The sequence below is a fragment of the Temnothorax americanus genome, unplaced genomic scaffold, assembly GCF_048541705.1.
Source record: "Temnothorax americanus isolate GAGA-0224 unplaced genomic scaffold, ASM4854170v1 Scaffold9, whole genome shotgun sequence".
Taxonomy (NCBI): Eukaryota; Metazoa; Arthropoda; class Insecta; order Hymenoptera; family Formicidae; genus Temnothorax; species Temnothorax americanus.
The window spans coordinates 2,326,796-2,339,567 of record NW_027509812.1 but is presented as its reverse complement, the minus strand read 5'-3'; the positions used below and the strand labels follow the sequence as shown (position 1 = coordinate 2,339,567).

Genomic DNA, 12,772 nt, shown 5'->3' with positions numbered 1-12,772 from the left:
TAATCCTTATAAAAAGACTTCACAGAATAATCCTTTCGTGAAATACACACTCCTATCTATATACGTGTATATTTCCATACGTGCATTCTTGTATACGTATGGCAAGTCATACATGTGTTACATATGCAGTAATAATTGCACTTGAATGAGCGGATATTTAGAAAATATGAAAGGCAGCAATAGCAAAGATGGTGCCTTGAGTCCGGAACGTGACATAATTATAAATCTGACGTCGCCAACTGAAAACAAGTTTTTGCCATATTCATTTAAATTGCCCGGAGCGTCGATCAAACAGTATCCACGTAAAAATAGATTTCGATTTCAGTACAAAATGAAAAAGTTCTGCATTGTTGGTACTACCAATACGGATAATTCGCTCCACTCGCCAAATTCAAGTTCAGACGATTCTTGTGATATATACAAGTCGGATTCCAGATCGGCTAAGATAATGAGAGCACTTAGTTCGAATTCCAGTCGGGAGGACTTAGGAATAAGAAAATTATTGAACTTCGACTCGACTCCGAGTCCAAAGAACAGCAGTTACGAGAATTCCAGCAGTCCCATTAACGCCGATACATCGCCATCCACGTTAAATTCAAGTTTGACCGATTCCGTCGACAGTAATGTCCCGACTGCGGAATCCATCGACGAAAATCAGAATCAAACGCCTCAACATAATCGGAAACATATTAAGACATCGAGCAAGAGAACTGATGTAAAAGAAAATACGTTGTCAAGATCGTCTCAAGTAATGAGGTTGCTTCCAAAGGATGGAAAGGAAAGAACTGACAAGGATGCAAATCGCAGAATATCTTTACGTCCCTTTTGCTCGTTAAATAGTGGATTGAACAGGCCTAGCCGTGTTATAACCGCGAGTACACCCAGGAATCTGTCTCAGGAATTTAACCAGGAAGTACTCGATAGGCCACATACACCTGAGAATATAATAAACATAATTCCGGAAAGTATAAGTGCCATCAAGAAGAGCCACAAGAAGGTATATACAATTATATTTCATTATTGCCTTATGCATTGCTGTTCTTATTTTTAAACTATCTCTCGCAAATCTTTATATGTTTTATGATTTTACACGGTCTCAACCTATCGTCTTATTAAAATAGATTCAAACCAAGTAAAACTAGATACAAGTGTAGATATCTTTTATTCCTTCCAAATTTTATAAGAATCTATCTATTTTTCATTCACAGGAAAAATTGTATTGTCATGAAGAACAATCGTCTACTCAACAAAAGGATGTTTCCGTAAAAAATGATGAGTTACATTCGAGAACGACAGAATCTTCGGGAATAGATGTAGTTGCTGAAACTAGTGCTACTTCTGAAAGTGAATCTCAAAAGAAAAATAGAAATCCTAAGAGAACGCTTATTTACAATTTCGATGATGAACGTCTCGATATTGGATCAGATTTTAATTGCAGTATGCAGGAAGCGACGGGAACTGATTCATTGGAAAGCGGATTGGACCAAATACAAAGTGATGAAACGCAGGATATTGATTCCAACGATTGCGTGAGTCACGAAGAAAATATGCAAGTCAGTATACATCTCACAGCTGACGACGAAGAGGAAAAAGATCGTTCCAAAGAGAATGTTTGCAATGAAGAAGCAAGTCCGCTATCTTTGCAGGAAGAATCTTCAGGTATTTGTAATGTCAATGCGACGAGCGAAAATAGAATGGCATCTCCAGAATCTAATCCAATTATTTCTCAAGACGCTAGCAAAGTAGTTACACCCGAAAACCACGTAAACGTGTTGAAGCACGTGTTGACAGAATCGATTAAGAAGTCGCATAAGAAATTGAAACATGGAAATAGAAAAACATTGTTTAAAACGAAAGATCAAGAAATGGAATTACCAAAATCTGATATGTCACTCGAGGATGCTTGTAATGATGATCGAGATAAAAGTCAAACGGCTAATGCGATTTGCGTCTCAAGTCCGCAGAATTTCGAATTCGATCGACCAAGCACACCCGAAAATGTAAATTCAAGTAGACTCTTACTGCTTGGTTTTAATTCGGTTAAAAAGTCACATAAAAAAGACAAACGTAGCAAAAGAACTTACAGTTTTGCCGAATGCCATCACGAATATCGTAAGAGAAGTAACGATTCGTTACAAAGTAGTCGAGACGAAGAGGAAAATATTGACGGAATCTCACGCAGGAATGAGTCTCTTGGAGTAGAAGAATCTCCTAGCACGTCGCCCGAAAAGAAGAAGAAGCCAAGGAGCATGTCCCTGCTGAGTAGTACACCCAAGATGCCAAGCGCCTTCGTGTCTTTAGGATGTAAAAGTATAGATGACGAAGTTCAGATTTATACTCCTATTAAAAAACCACCAGTTTTGCTCACTGTCACGGATTACGTTCTCGCGGACGAGATGTCGCAGGAGAGAGATGAATCTGCGCGAGCAACGTCGAACGAAATTGATTATTCCAGATGCGTGACACCAGTCGCACGTTTCAAGGAATTGAGAAAAAACGAAGATCTTGCATCGAAACGCGATAACGCTACAGAATTTGAGACTGATGTAAGCGTTTTGAAAACGGCGGATACTGTCAATTTGAAAGACAAAAATGGTAGATCAACCCCAATAGATATGTCGACGGTGGAGCTACTTCATAACATAGATTCTATTAAAAAATCACATAAGAAAGATAAGCATAACCATAGCAGGAGACCAACTGCAAAGAAGAAACGATCGTACATCCAAGAGAGTAGACACGTCAGTTTCACAGATAGCGAGACGTTGGAAGAACATACAGCTTTGTCTTTGAAGCATCATGTCGACAGTCCTTGCGCCGAAAAGAAAATATGCAGTATTATGTGTGAAAAAGAGGGAGAGAAAGCTTGTAAAGAGACTGATTACGACAATCCTCAACCGTCCACAAGTCGAGGAGCGGATGATGTTCAAAGTGTAAAAAATACCACAGTATCCAAGTTTCTGAATACGACACCTCCAAATAGCTCGAACGCGATCAAGTTCATCAAACTGCAGCATAGGACTTCCATTAAAAAGTCCCACAAAAAGGAACGTGACACGAACGCACAAACCAAGTACATTTTTATGAGCCAGGAACCCGAGTCGGACGATGGATCGATATTCGACGAAGAGGATAGATTGAGTTTTATGACCATGAACGATAGTAATACCGAAATAACGACGATACAATAGATAAATAAGTTTTATTAGTCGACGATATTATCGCGATAAAAAGAAACAAATATGATTCACGAGATGCCTTAGTAATACACGTAATATTTTAATAAGGATTTTCTCTGACGAGTATTGAAGTATATTATCTTTTTGATAAAATGTAACATGCTTCAATAATATTTTTGATAAATTTTTTCATTATCGGTATGAGGTAACTTTAACAGTAAATTCCGAATTATAAACTTAGAAATTAAGATTTAGAATTATCTTCGCTTTTCCGCACAATTTTTAATTCAGGAGAAGTTTTTGTTTCTAACGCAAGATTATTGAAATCTTGAGATAGGGTGTTGGATGTTTCTTCAAGTGAAGCGAGTACTAATGTTAATAAATATTGTCTGTATTTAAAATCGTGATCATGTTTTTTTGTATACTTTGCTTATAAGTTTAGAAAGCTACTGAACGTAAAAGACGCTATTACGGAAGCGTAGCTGATTATTTTAGAATTCTGTTCAAGCTAAATCAATCGAATGTACAAATAAGCGCGGTTTTTTGCGTATTGAACAAAGGATTCGATTTGAGTCGCGTTTAACGACTGCAGCAAAAAAAGTGCGACTATCTGATTTTAGGACGTGGATTAGGACAGGAATATCTTCCAACAGTACATTCGAATTCATTGCGATTTCACGACTGACATACTAACAGTATTCGAAATATTTAAAACTTTCTATAATTCTCACGAGACTTGTCTTGTCAATGTTAAACGTAAATTTAATATTCTTCAAGTTTATTAATTTCTAGACTGTTTTTTTTAGATTATCTTTACGTATATAGATCTGTTACAATAATAGCTCTTGTAGATTTTATACCGCATTTTTGTTATATTTTCGTATATAATTTATATCATAAGATATATATATATAGATAACTTTTAGGAAAAATTGCAATAAGAAAAAGTGTCATCAACGACACTAGCGGTTATTGAATATTACGCTTACATTCATCATTGATTTGACATTGGATATCAATTGTAATGGCTAGGGTAAGTTTACTTTATGTTATGTAATGTACTTTACGAGCTATTTAGTTCAGTCGATATGAAAATGTAAGTACTGTATATTTAGGGGTATTACGAATTAAGTTTTCTTTACTTAAATAAAGACAATTAGTATACAAACGAATTTCCATACGTAATCCATCATCTTGTAATATTACATATAAGAAATTAAAAGCGGATTTTCTATCGGTTAATTTAACACTTGGATCTTTACTTATTCCAGTTTCCAGTTTGCCATGTTAACTATACTTGCTGATTTTGTGACATCCATTTTAAAGTATTTTTCCTTTATTTAATCAACTACGAGTACTTAAGAAAATATAGAGATCCGAAATATAAGATAATCTGAAAGACCCACATCTTTTGTAAAAGCTCTTGGCGAGAAACTCGAGATCTGTTCGTCTGGCTTCTTTTTCTATCTTTATCTCTTCGAAAGGATTCAGGTTGGATCAAAATGCGTTTAACTATTTATTGGGTAAGTACTGATCATTCGACACAGGACTTCTTGAACTATTATAATCTTTAATTATCGTGGGAAAAGGGCTCACAGTGTTCGTAGGAAATCGACGAAAATCGGAATTGAACCTGAGATCTGTCAAAATAAGTTGATCGCCCCCAATCGCCCCTGAACGGAGCTATATAAATTGTATAATGGTTTATTTCAGTCTTATTTTTATTCTTTCGCTCATGGCTTTATTTCAATCGGAGAAGAGGCAAGGAGCATTTATAATCTTCTTCAATCTGAGGAATCCTTTTCCTTTTTTACTTCGACACGTGCGGACACGTGCTCCGACATATGCCGCAACCTATTCGTAAGAACCGTAAACTAAACTTTCGCGTTCAATCGATAATACAGCTGACGAAGACGCGAGCGTTCCGTACAAAAACGTGTCGGTGTCAGTGCCAATGAGACGCCGACTGATGCCGACCACTCAACAGCTGATTGGTCGATCCCGTTCATGGACGAGCGGAATAAACGCAAAATCGCGCCCATCTATCGATCTCAAACCCACGGCCGTGAAACGGACGGTGCGCTTCCCTCTCGGCCTCTCGGCTCTCTCGCTCTCCCTCTCGACGTTTGTGCTTTGTTCTCTTCGCGACGACGGGGGTTGCTAATTCTGCGCGACGGCGACGAGAGATCGAGAGAACGGCCAGAGGCCAGAGGCCAGAGAGATTAGGATTAGAGAGAGCGAGGGATCCGGAAACGTGTCTCCCGCACACGGACTGGGGTGCAGGGTTACGTGCGCGCGCGCGTGTGTGTGTGGGCCGAGCGCCGTCCGTCGTGGAGGAGTCTCGCGAACCTCGCCGAGTCGGCCGAGTCTCGTCGCGGCTGGCGCGAGAGAAAAACGTCAGCATCCGCGGGTGACGCCGGCCGCCTTTGGAGTCCTCGTCAGAGGTCTCGGAGTCACCGCCGAGGCCCCGCGCAGGCCTCGCAGTAAACGCGCGACCAAGGTAAGACCGCAACCGCCGGGCGCCAACGTCCCGTCTCACACGGACAGGACGCGGATAAACGATAACCGTGCCGACCTGTGCCAGTCCCCCCTCTTCCCCCTCCCGTCTGGCTCCCCCGCGCAAACCCGCGAATGCTACCCCGTGTACCCACTTGCACGCGCACGCATGCACGCACGTTCACGCCCACGCGTGTTCCTCGCGTCGCGTCGCAGGTCGCAGTCTGGATTGCAGTAATCGCGAACGTCGCCTTAACCTTCCGCTTTAACCTTCTCCGCGCGCCTCGCACGGAGATATAAGCGTGTATCCGCGCTGACGCGACAAAGCGAGGTACCGCACGTCGTCCCCGAGAGGAAAAGCTCCCAGACGGTGCCCTGTGGCTGCGCCTTTTATCTCTCTCGTAAACAGAAATAAATAAACAAACTTGGACTTGAAGAAAGAAGGCTTGACGAGGTATTAGATGGATCCTGTGTACGGCTACGCAAGATCTGTTTAACGTGGAACTAAATGTAAGAAGTCACTTCTCTGTTCGTTTGTTAATTACGCGTATCATTACTGCAATCGATACTGTGAATCCTTTGACGTTTCGTCACCACACATGTGCACTACGAATTCTCTTTAGACTTCACCGGGAATTAATGCTCCTAAATAATTAATGCACCTAAATAAACGTCATCGGAATCGTCGCAATGGCAAAGTTTAATTCTGGCCCGAAGGTAAATGAGAAGAGAGCCTTGAGGTATGATTGCTTGGAGAGTACAGTCTTCTCTTTCCGAGGAGCTTGTATTAACAGAGATTAACCTATTGCAATCTTGATTAATTAATTGAATTACATTTTGCCAAAAAACAATCATTAATGTGATTGGGATATGCCATCATTGAAGCTTCCTTCATGTTTTTGTCCGTTCATCTCACCCTCCCGGTCCTGTCCCATTTTCTTTCTCTGCCCCATAGGCCCAAGAAATATTCTTTCAGGTTGAAAGTTCGTTCGCTATAGTTTCGCTAGTGCAGTATTTAAAAAACGGTTCGTGGTTTATCAGTACTTTACTTGGTTTGTGTTGTGTTCAAGTTGAAAGTTCAAAACGACACTAAAAAGTTCCGCGCAAGAAAAGTCCGGCCAAAAACGGCACGTATCGCATATGTGAGCAAGCGAAGTTCAGTTTGAGTAATAAAGTATTAAAGAAAAAAAGTTTCGAATAGAAAAAAAGAGCGAGAAAGTCGAAAGTTGTGATATAAGAAAGTATGTTCGACACGATATGGATCGCGCGCGTTGTGCCATCAAGAGCGAATACTTCACAGACTCTGATCGACACAGGTAAGCTCTGTGATGCTACTGATGCAGATTATTCAGTGCTACGTACGGTCGGTACGCCTTAAAAAAATAAATAAATAAAGGCTTAAGTTAACTTACCAAATAAGAGAGAGATTGGAATGGGTTACATTTAGAGATCTAATCGAGACATTCCCCCGTTCTCGTCCGTTTGAAATTGTCCGGCCGCCCTTTTAACGAGTCTCATTAATTTACAGGCTGAAATATAGAGTCCGACATGTCCGACTCTGGTACGGACAGTTCCTCGGAGGGATATGACGAAGGCAGGAGTCGGCTTGCTTCGGCCAGAGATGAGGTAACATCGTCGCACTACTCGCATCACTCTTCCGGATCGGAGCGACGAAAATCCGCCGCGAGTTCTATCTTCTCCGGCGGGAAGTCTCCTCGATCGCCGTTATCGGGCGACGAGTCCAAGTCGCCACGATCCACCCCGTTATCGCCGAAATCGCAGCGATCCGGGATAATGTCTCCCAGTGAAGAGGGCTCCCCGAGGTCGATCCGTAGTTTGTCGAAGTCTCCACCGCTGTCACCCTTATCGCCTTATGACCCGCCCAAATCGCCGGCATACAACCCAAACGACTCGTCCAACCACTCGGGAAATAACTCTCCCGCTTCACCCCCGTCGTATCGCAGCTTGTCTCGATCGCCCGTACGGGACAATGGGTCGTGTCTCTCTCCTTCGAACGATTCCAAGTCTATGCGCTTCGGAGACACCGAGTCGAAGACGTCTGACCTCGAAGCGGATACGCAAAGATCTGCTGATAATTCATTAAAGTCATACTCGTACAAGAATAGCGAGTCCAGGCAAAGTTCGCCCAAGTCACCCAGATCGGGTCAGAGTTCCGTCAAGTCCTTAATATCGGCGAGCTCGCCGAAATCGTTCAAATCCGGTCCGGCGTCTCCTATGGATGATCAAGAATCGGATAAACCCTCACCGGCGCATTCAGGCCCTCGGTCTCCCGAAGAAGAAAAGAACGGGTCATATAACGAATTGGACGGCGAGCAAATCTCGGATGGAGATATTGAGGACGAACCAGAGCCCATGTCTAAATCTAAACCTACACCTATGACTCATGGCGAGGATTTGTCGGACGTATCGGATCTTGAGAGTATGGACGGTGCTGAAGAGTCCACTGAACAGAACGCGGAAACAAACAAGGCTCAAGAACAGGATGCCAAACAAGAAACTAACAATGACGAAGAAAGTACAGGAAAGGAAGACAAAATTGCACCAGTTGGCTTGACAGAGGAAAGTGAGCAACTAGATTTTGAAGCCGATGGTCAATGGAAAGACGAGCGTGACGAAGGTAAATATATTGTAAATTTCAAGCTTTAAATCCATTTCTTTAATTGAAATTGCATAGATATCTGAACGTTATAATATTCTATAAATGTTTCATTCGATGAGACACTTGTATAAAATTGCATTTACTGTAATTGATAAAATTATAGGTGAAACTGAGGCGCCTATTGCGAAAGAGACTAAAGATAACACGGATAGCAAAGATAGCAAAGATAAAGATAAAGACAGGGATAAGGCGAAGTCGAAAGAATCTGGCGAGACGAACGACAAAGAAGAAGGGGAAGAAGGGGAGAAAGAAGAATCTGAATTGGAGGAAGGGGAGCTTAGCGATGGAGATGATGCACGGCCGGAGGAGACTGAGCCGAGACCGGTGTGTCGTTTTTACAGTCGGGGCCAATGTACATGGGGCGTTAGCTGTAGATTTTTGCATCCAGGAGTGACAGACAAAGGTAACTACACCATGTTCGATATGGTGAGGCCTATGGCATATCCGCCACACGCCGCCGCGCCACACGAATATAGATCGCACATCGACAGACCGAGTATGCGAGCATCATTGCCCAGTTACGGTGCTCCTGCACATGCACCTAAGGTCGAAGAGACGCCGACTGAATCTGCCTGGGAACGCGGTCTGCGACACGCCAAGGAAGTAAGTTACGCGCAAGATCTTGCGCACGGCACTATGCATGCCGTTTATAATATTTTATAAACATTCCAATCTAAAATCGAATTTCAAAGAAGATATTTTCCTACCTGATTACCTAGATGATGCGTAAAGCCAATAAACGCAAAGAATCGGACATGGATTTCGAAGAGAAGAAAATGAACCTGAGTTTAGGACAGGATGAATTAGATAGAGAGGCGGGATACTATGTGAGAGCCGCTAGTCCTGAGCCGCCGGTCGAAAGATGGCCGCAACGGGAGGTACCGCGCAGGGTATCGTCTTCTACCAGACTTACACCGGAAAGATATGTTGACGAACCCGAAGGATATTATCCTCCATCCGCATCGACCGACTATTATAGGTGAGAACGAAACGATCGCGTATGACCAAGCTCTAAAAAGATTTTATTTTTAGCTCTAAAAATAAATTATTTTTATATTATACGTCAATCTTACAAAATGCTTCGCAATCAAACTTATTCTCACTTTTATTTTCAATAACCAGGCGAGTGCACTACAAAGAGTCTCGGGACTACCGGGAACGTTTTGATTATCACGCAATTCCTCGTGGTGCGCATTCGGTTTCTCCGCCACCGCATAGTCGCGATCGCGAGAGGGAACGAGATCGTGAGCGCGATAGAGAACGTGATTATTATGAAAAGTACGAGAAGAAGCATAAACGGCCATCGCGGGAAGTCATTGTAGAGCGTATTCCTCCGACGAAACCTTGGCGAGAGGAAGAGCCACCTCCTGCCGAAAGGAGTAGAGGCGACGAATGGGCAGATCCATGGATGCGACGCAAGTCCCCGAGCACCGTACGCCGCAATACATCGTCTCGTCGATCCCGGCGGCAGTCTTACTCTTCCGGCTCTTCATATTCTTCAACGAGGTATTACGCGTATTCGTCGTATGCAATTCATTATATTCTGTTATCTTTTAAAGAGCACTCTATATATAGAAATTTTCGGAAGATCTGGAGACTTATTGAGAACAATACTACGTTCAATAGTATTTCTCACGCAAAGAGAAAGAAAGTGAGAAAACGTAAATAACACATTAGTCAAGAATTGCGTGCATTTTTTTTACCTAAATGTTTACTGTGCTACTTTGTTATATATAAAAACGTACAAGAGTATCGTCTTTTTAGTTCTAGCCGTAGCTCCAGTCGTTCTAGCTACAGTTCTTACGACTCCCTATCCAGGTCTCGCTCACCCTCCCCGCCATCTAGAACCCGTTCTGCTGGCAAAGGCAAATCCACTGTTCTTACTTCACCACCTGCAAATCCCCCGGCTGTCCCCGCAGCCACACCTCAACGAGGTGCTATGCTGATGAATCCTCCCGCTCCCTCTCCTCGCCCACCCAAAGGTTCTATATCTCCTACGGGTACGTTGCATCGACGGGCCGGATTGAATCCACCTGCCCCAAGCCCGCTCTCATCTCATCGTCATCACGAAAAAGCCAGGGAGCAAAAGGCTGCTATGGCTGCGGCTGCTGTGGCTAAGATCATTAAAAGTCGCTCTAGATCTAGGTAAAAAAAAAATGTCTTTTAAATTACAAGTAGTTAAATTTTTAAAAATATGAATGTGAAAGATATAAATCTAAAAAATTCTCATTTTTTTGAGATCACACTAATTCTGACACACGCAATTCACTGCAAAGTTATCGTCAAAAACTTCTTTTGAGAATGTAACAAAATGAGCTATGACTTACTAGATCGGCGAATCTAATCTTAGGAGATGTTCCTTGATTTATATTGCATTTATTAATGTCGTGTGAAGAAAAAGAAAAGAAAAAATATATATATTTCAGGTCATCTCACAGTAGCTCGGGATCGGAGAGCAGTGGAAGTAGTAGCGACTCGAGCGAATCGAGTTACTCGTCGTCCTCGAGTGAGGCGCGTAGAAGAAAGGGTTCGACACCGCCGATAACGCGTAAAGACTCCAAAGGCATCGACGCTTTGAAGCTGAGCGGCGCGAAGCAGCAGATTAAGCTAACACTGAAACCCACGAGCAACACCACAGCGGTGAAAAAGATCGATCGTAGTGCACTTATGGCAGGTAAAAAGCGGAGTATCGAGTCACCGCCGTTAATCGACAACAAAGCGCAAGTGGCCGCGGCGGCGGCCAAAGCCGCCAAGAAGGCGAGCTCGCGACGCGAGGAATTATTAAAACAACTAAAGGCCGTGGAGGATGCGATTGCGCGTAAAAGATCGAAAGTTTAAAATCAATTCGATTGACGTCAGCGTGCGCTCTTTATGAACAGGGATCGAAAATGGTATAACAAATATCAGTCTTATGTATAATGATAACCGGAAAAAAAAGATTGATATGAATTCTGACATGACATGTATAACGTATATCAATATATACAGATATATATATATATATATATATATATAATTTTCCGGTAAAATTAATAAATTAATTAAATTTGCAGCACTTAGATATGTATTTTGCAAAAAATTTATTATATGTTAAATATCGGGATATAAGTAAAGATCTTTCTCGTACCTATTAATGAAAAACTAAACTTATCGAAATTACAGATTATTTTCATTTTTTGAAAGATAATACAATCGCGATTAGATATCGATATACAGTTACTAACGAATTCATTTCGTTTCGGTATTCGATCTCTGTTCGTGAATGTGGATAAATACGTACGTATTAAATGTTATCTAAGTACACTGTATAATTAGCTGCCATCACCATCACGAAATAACGAAATATGTGAGGCCTGTTAGATTGTGATGGTATATATAAGCAAAAATGTTCTCATTTTTACAATACAGGGTGGATTCCCATTATTTACGTTTTATTTCTTCACTAGACTTCTCTTTTTCTCTTAGGTAGACGCTTGAACATAATAATTGGTACTGTACAGTCTCGTCGCGATTTTGTTTAAGTAACACTCGAGTGATTATTTTTATGTAAAATGTAAAACATAAGAAATACATTACGCATATCGAGGAAGTATACAACTTGCATCTTATTGCACATGCATAATTAATTATATCCATGTTAGTTAACTGAATTTTCGTTAACACATGTGCGCATAATAAGTCTACAATCGCGATGAGTTACGATTTTTCTAAAAGCAGATTAGTGAGATGATATTAACCGATGTAAATTGTATCTCTGTACAAATATCTATTAACAAAAATGTCTACTTTTATTCTAATGTCAAAGTATTAAACACCGATTGTCAAAGATCTCTATGTTGCCAAATATGAGGATTATTCTGCTGTACTCGTAGGCAAAATCAACAATAGAAAATTCATTTTGTTGCAATTATAATAGGCAGTGCTGCTAAATTAATGTCATTTTTCACAAAGTAAGGACAAGATGACTTTGCTGATACAAGCTAATAATAATCAATTAGAGCTATCTGACGTTGTTACTTTTCATTAATGGACAAAGAAGTTTCGATCTGTAACAAAAGGATGAATTTATTACAACAAATATTGCAAAATATGTATTATATTTATTTTGTTATCACGTTTTTTCTCTGGAAAACAAATTGTTATTTTTCATAATACAACTCAGAATGTGGAGATTTTTATTATTGCCAAATTAGAAGCATTTAATAAAAATGATTAGTGACCCGCTATTAAACAATCTTCCGTCTAACAATGCGGAAGAATAATTTCAATAAGAATATATACTCTCTTAAATGTAGCGATTGTACCACACGCAAGGGGAGAAAAATAGTTTTCGTCAGGAAAACTTATATATATTTTGTACTTTTCTTCCGTGTATAAATATAGCACGGTATATAGACGCTACGCTTATTCCATGTCG

At 41.1% G+C, this 12,772-nt stretch overlaps 2 protein-coding genes across 5 annotated transcripts; both read left to right on the top strand.

Moving 5' to 3' along the window:
• On the top strand, positions 1–4,421 carry LOC143908041 (uncharacterized). Its single transcript, XM_077425307.1, has 2 exons — positions 1–997; positions 1,209–4,421. The coding sequence occupies exons 1-2, from the start codon at positions 146–148 to the stop codon at positions 3,189–3,191; spliced, it is 2,835 nt and encodes a 944-aa protein (XP_077281433.1). The 5' UTR covers positions 1–145; the 3' UTR covers positions 3,192–4,421.
• An 817-nt stretch (positions 4,422–5,238) lies between these two features.
• Positions 5,239–11,778, top strand: LOC143908040 (uncharacterized). Of its 4 annotated transcripts, none has more exons than XM_077425305.1 (8): positions 5,240–5,679; positions 6,652–6,991; positions 7,204–8,313; positions 8,459–8,958; positions 9,075–9,334; positions 9,478–9,861; positions 10,120–10,500; positions 10,782–11,778. In XM_077425305.1, exons 3-8 carry the CDS (start codon positions 7,224–7,226, stop codon positions 11,191–11,193), a joined length of 3,027 nt encoding a protein of 1,008 aa, XP_077281431.1. In that variant the 5' UTR covers positions 5,240–5,679; positions 6,652–6,991; positions 7,204–7,223; the 3' UTR covers positions 11,194–11,778. The 4 variants fall into 4 exon arrangements, with proteins under 4 accessions (XP_077281432.1, XP_077281431.1, XP_077281430.1 ...); XM_077425304.1 differs by having other exon boundaries at positions 6,631–6,991; XM_077425303.1 differs by lacking the exon at positions 6,652–6,991.
• Positions 11,779–12,772: the final 994 nt, after the last annotated feature.

What these genes read in the sequence shown, in the direction of transcription:
- LOC143908041 (XM_077425307.1), top strand. Translation starts at nt 146, where the DNA reads ATGAGCGGATATTTAGAAAATATGAAAGGCAGCAATAGCAAAGATGGT. An exon ending in TCAAGAAGAGCCACAAGAAG is followed by an intron (nt 998 to 1,208) that starts GTATATACAATT and finishes TTTCATTCACAG; the next exon opens with GAAAAATTGTATTGTCATGA.
- LOC143908040 (XM_077425303.1), top strand. Translation starts at nt 7,224, where the DNA reads ATGTCCGACTCTGGTACGGACAGTTCCTCGGAGGGATATGACGAAGGC. An exon ending in GTCTGCGACACGCCAAGGAA is followed by an intron (nt 8,959 to 9,074) that starts GTAAGTTACGCG and finishes CTGATTACCTAG; the next exon opens with ATGATGCGTAAAGCCAATAA. An exon ending in GCATCGACCGACTATTATAG is followed by an intron (nt 9,335 to 9,477) that starts GTGAGAACGAAA and finishes TTCAATAACCAG; the next exon opens with GCGAGTGCACTACAAAGAGT.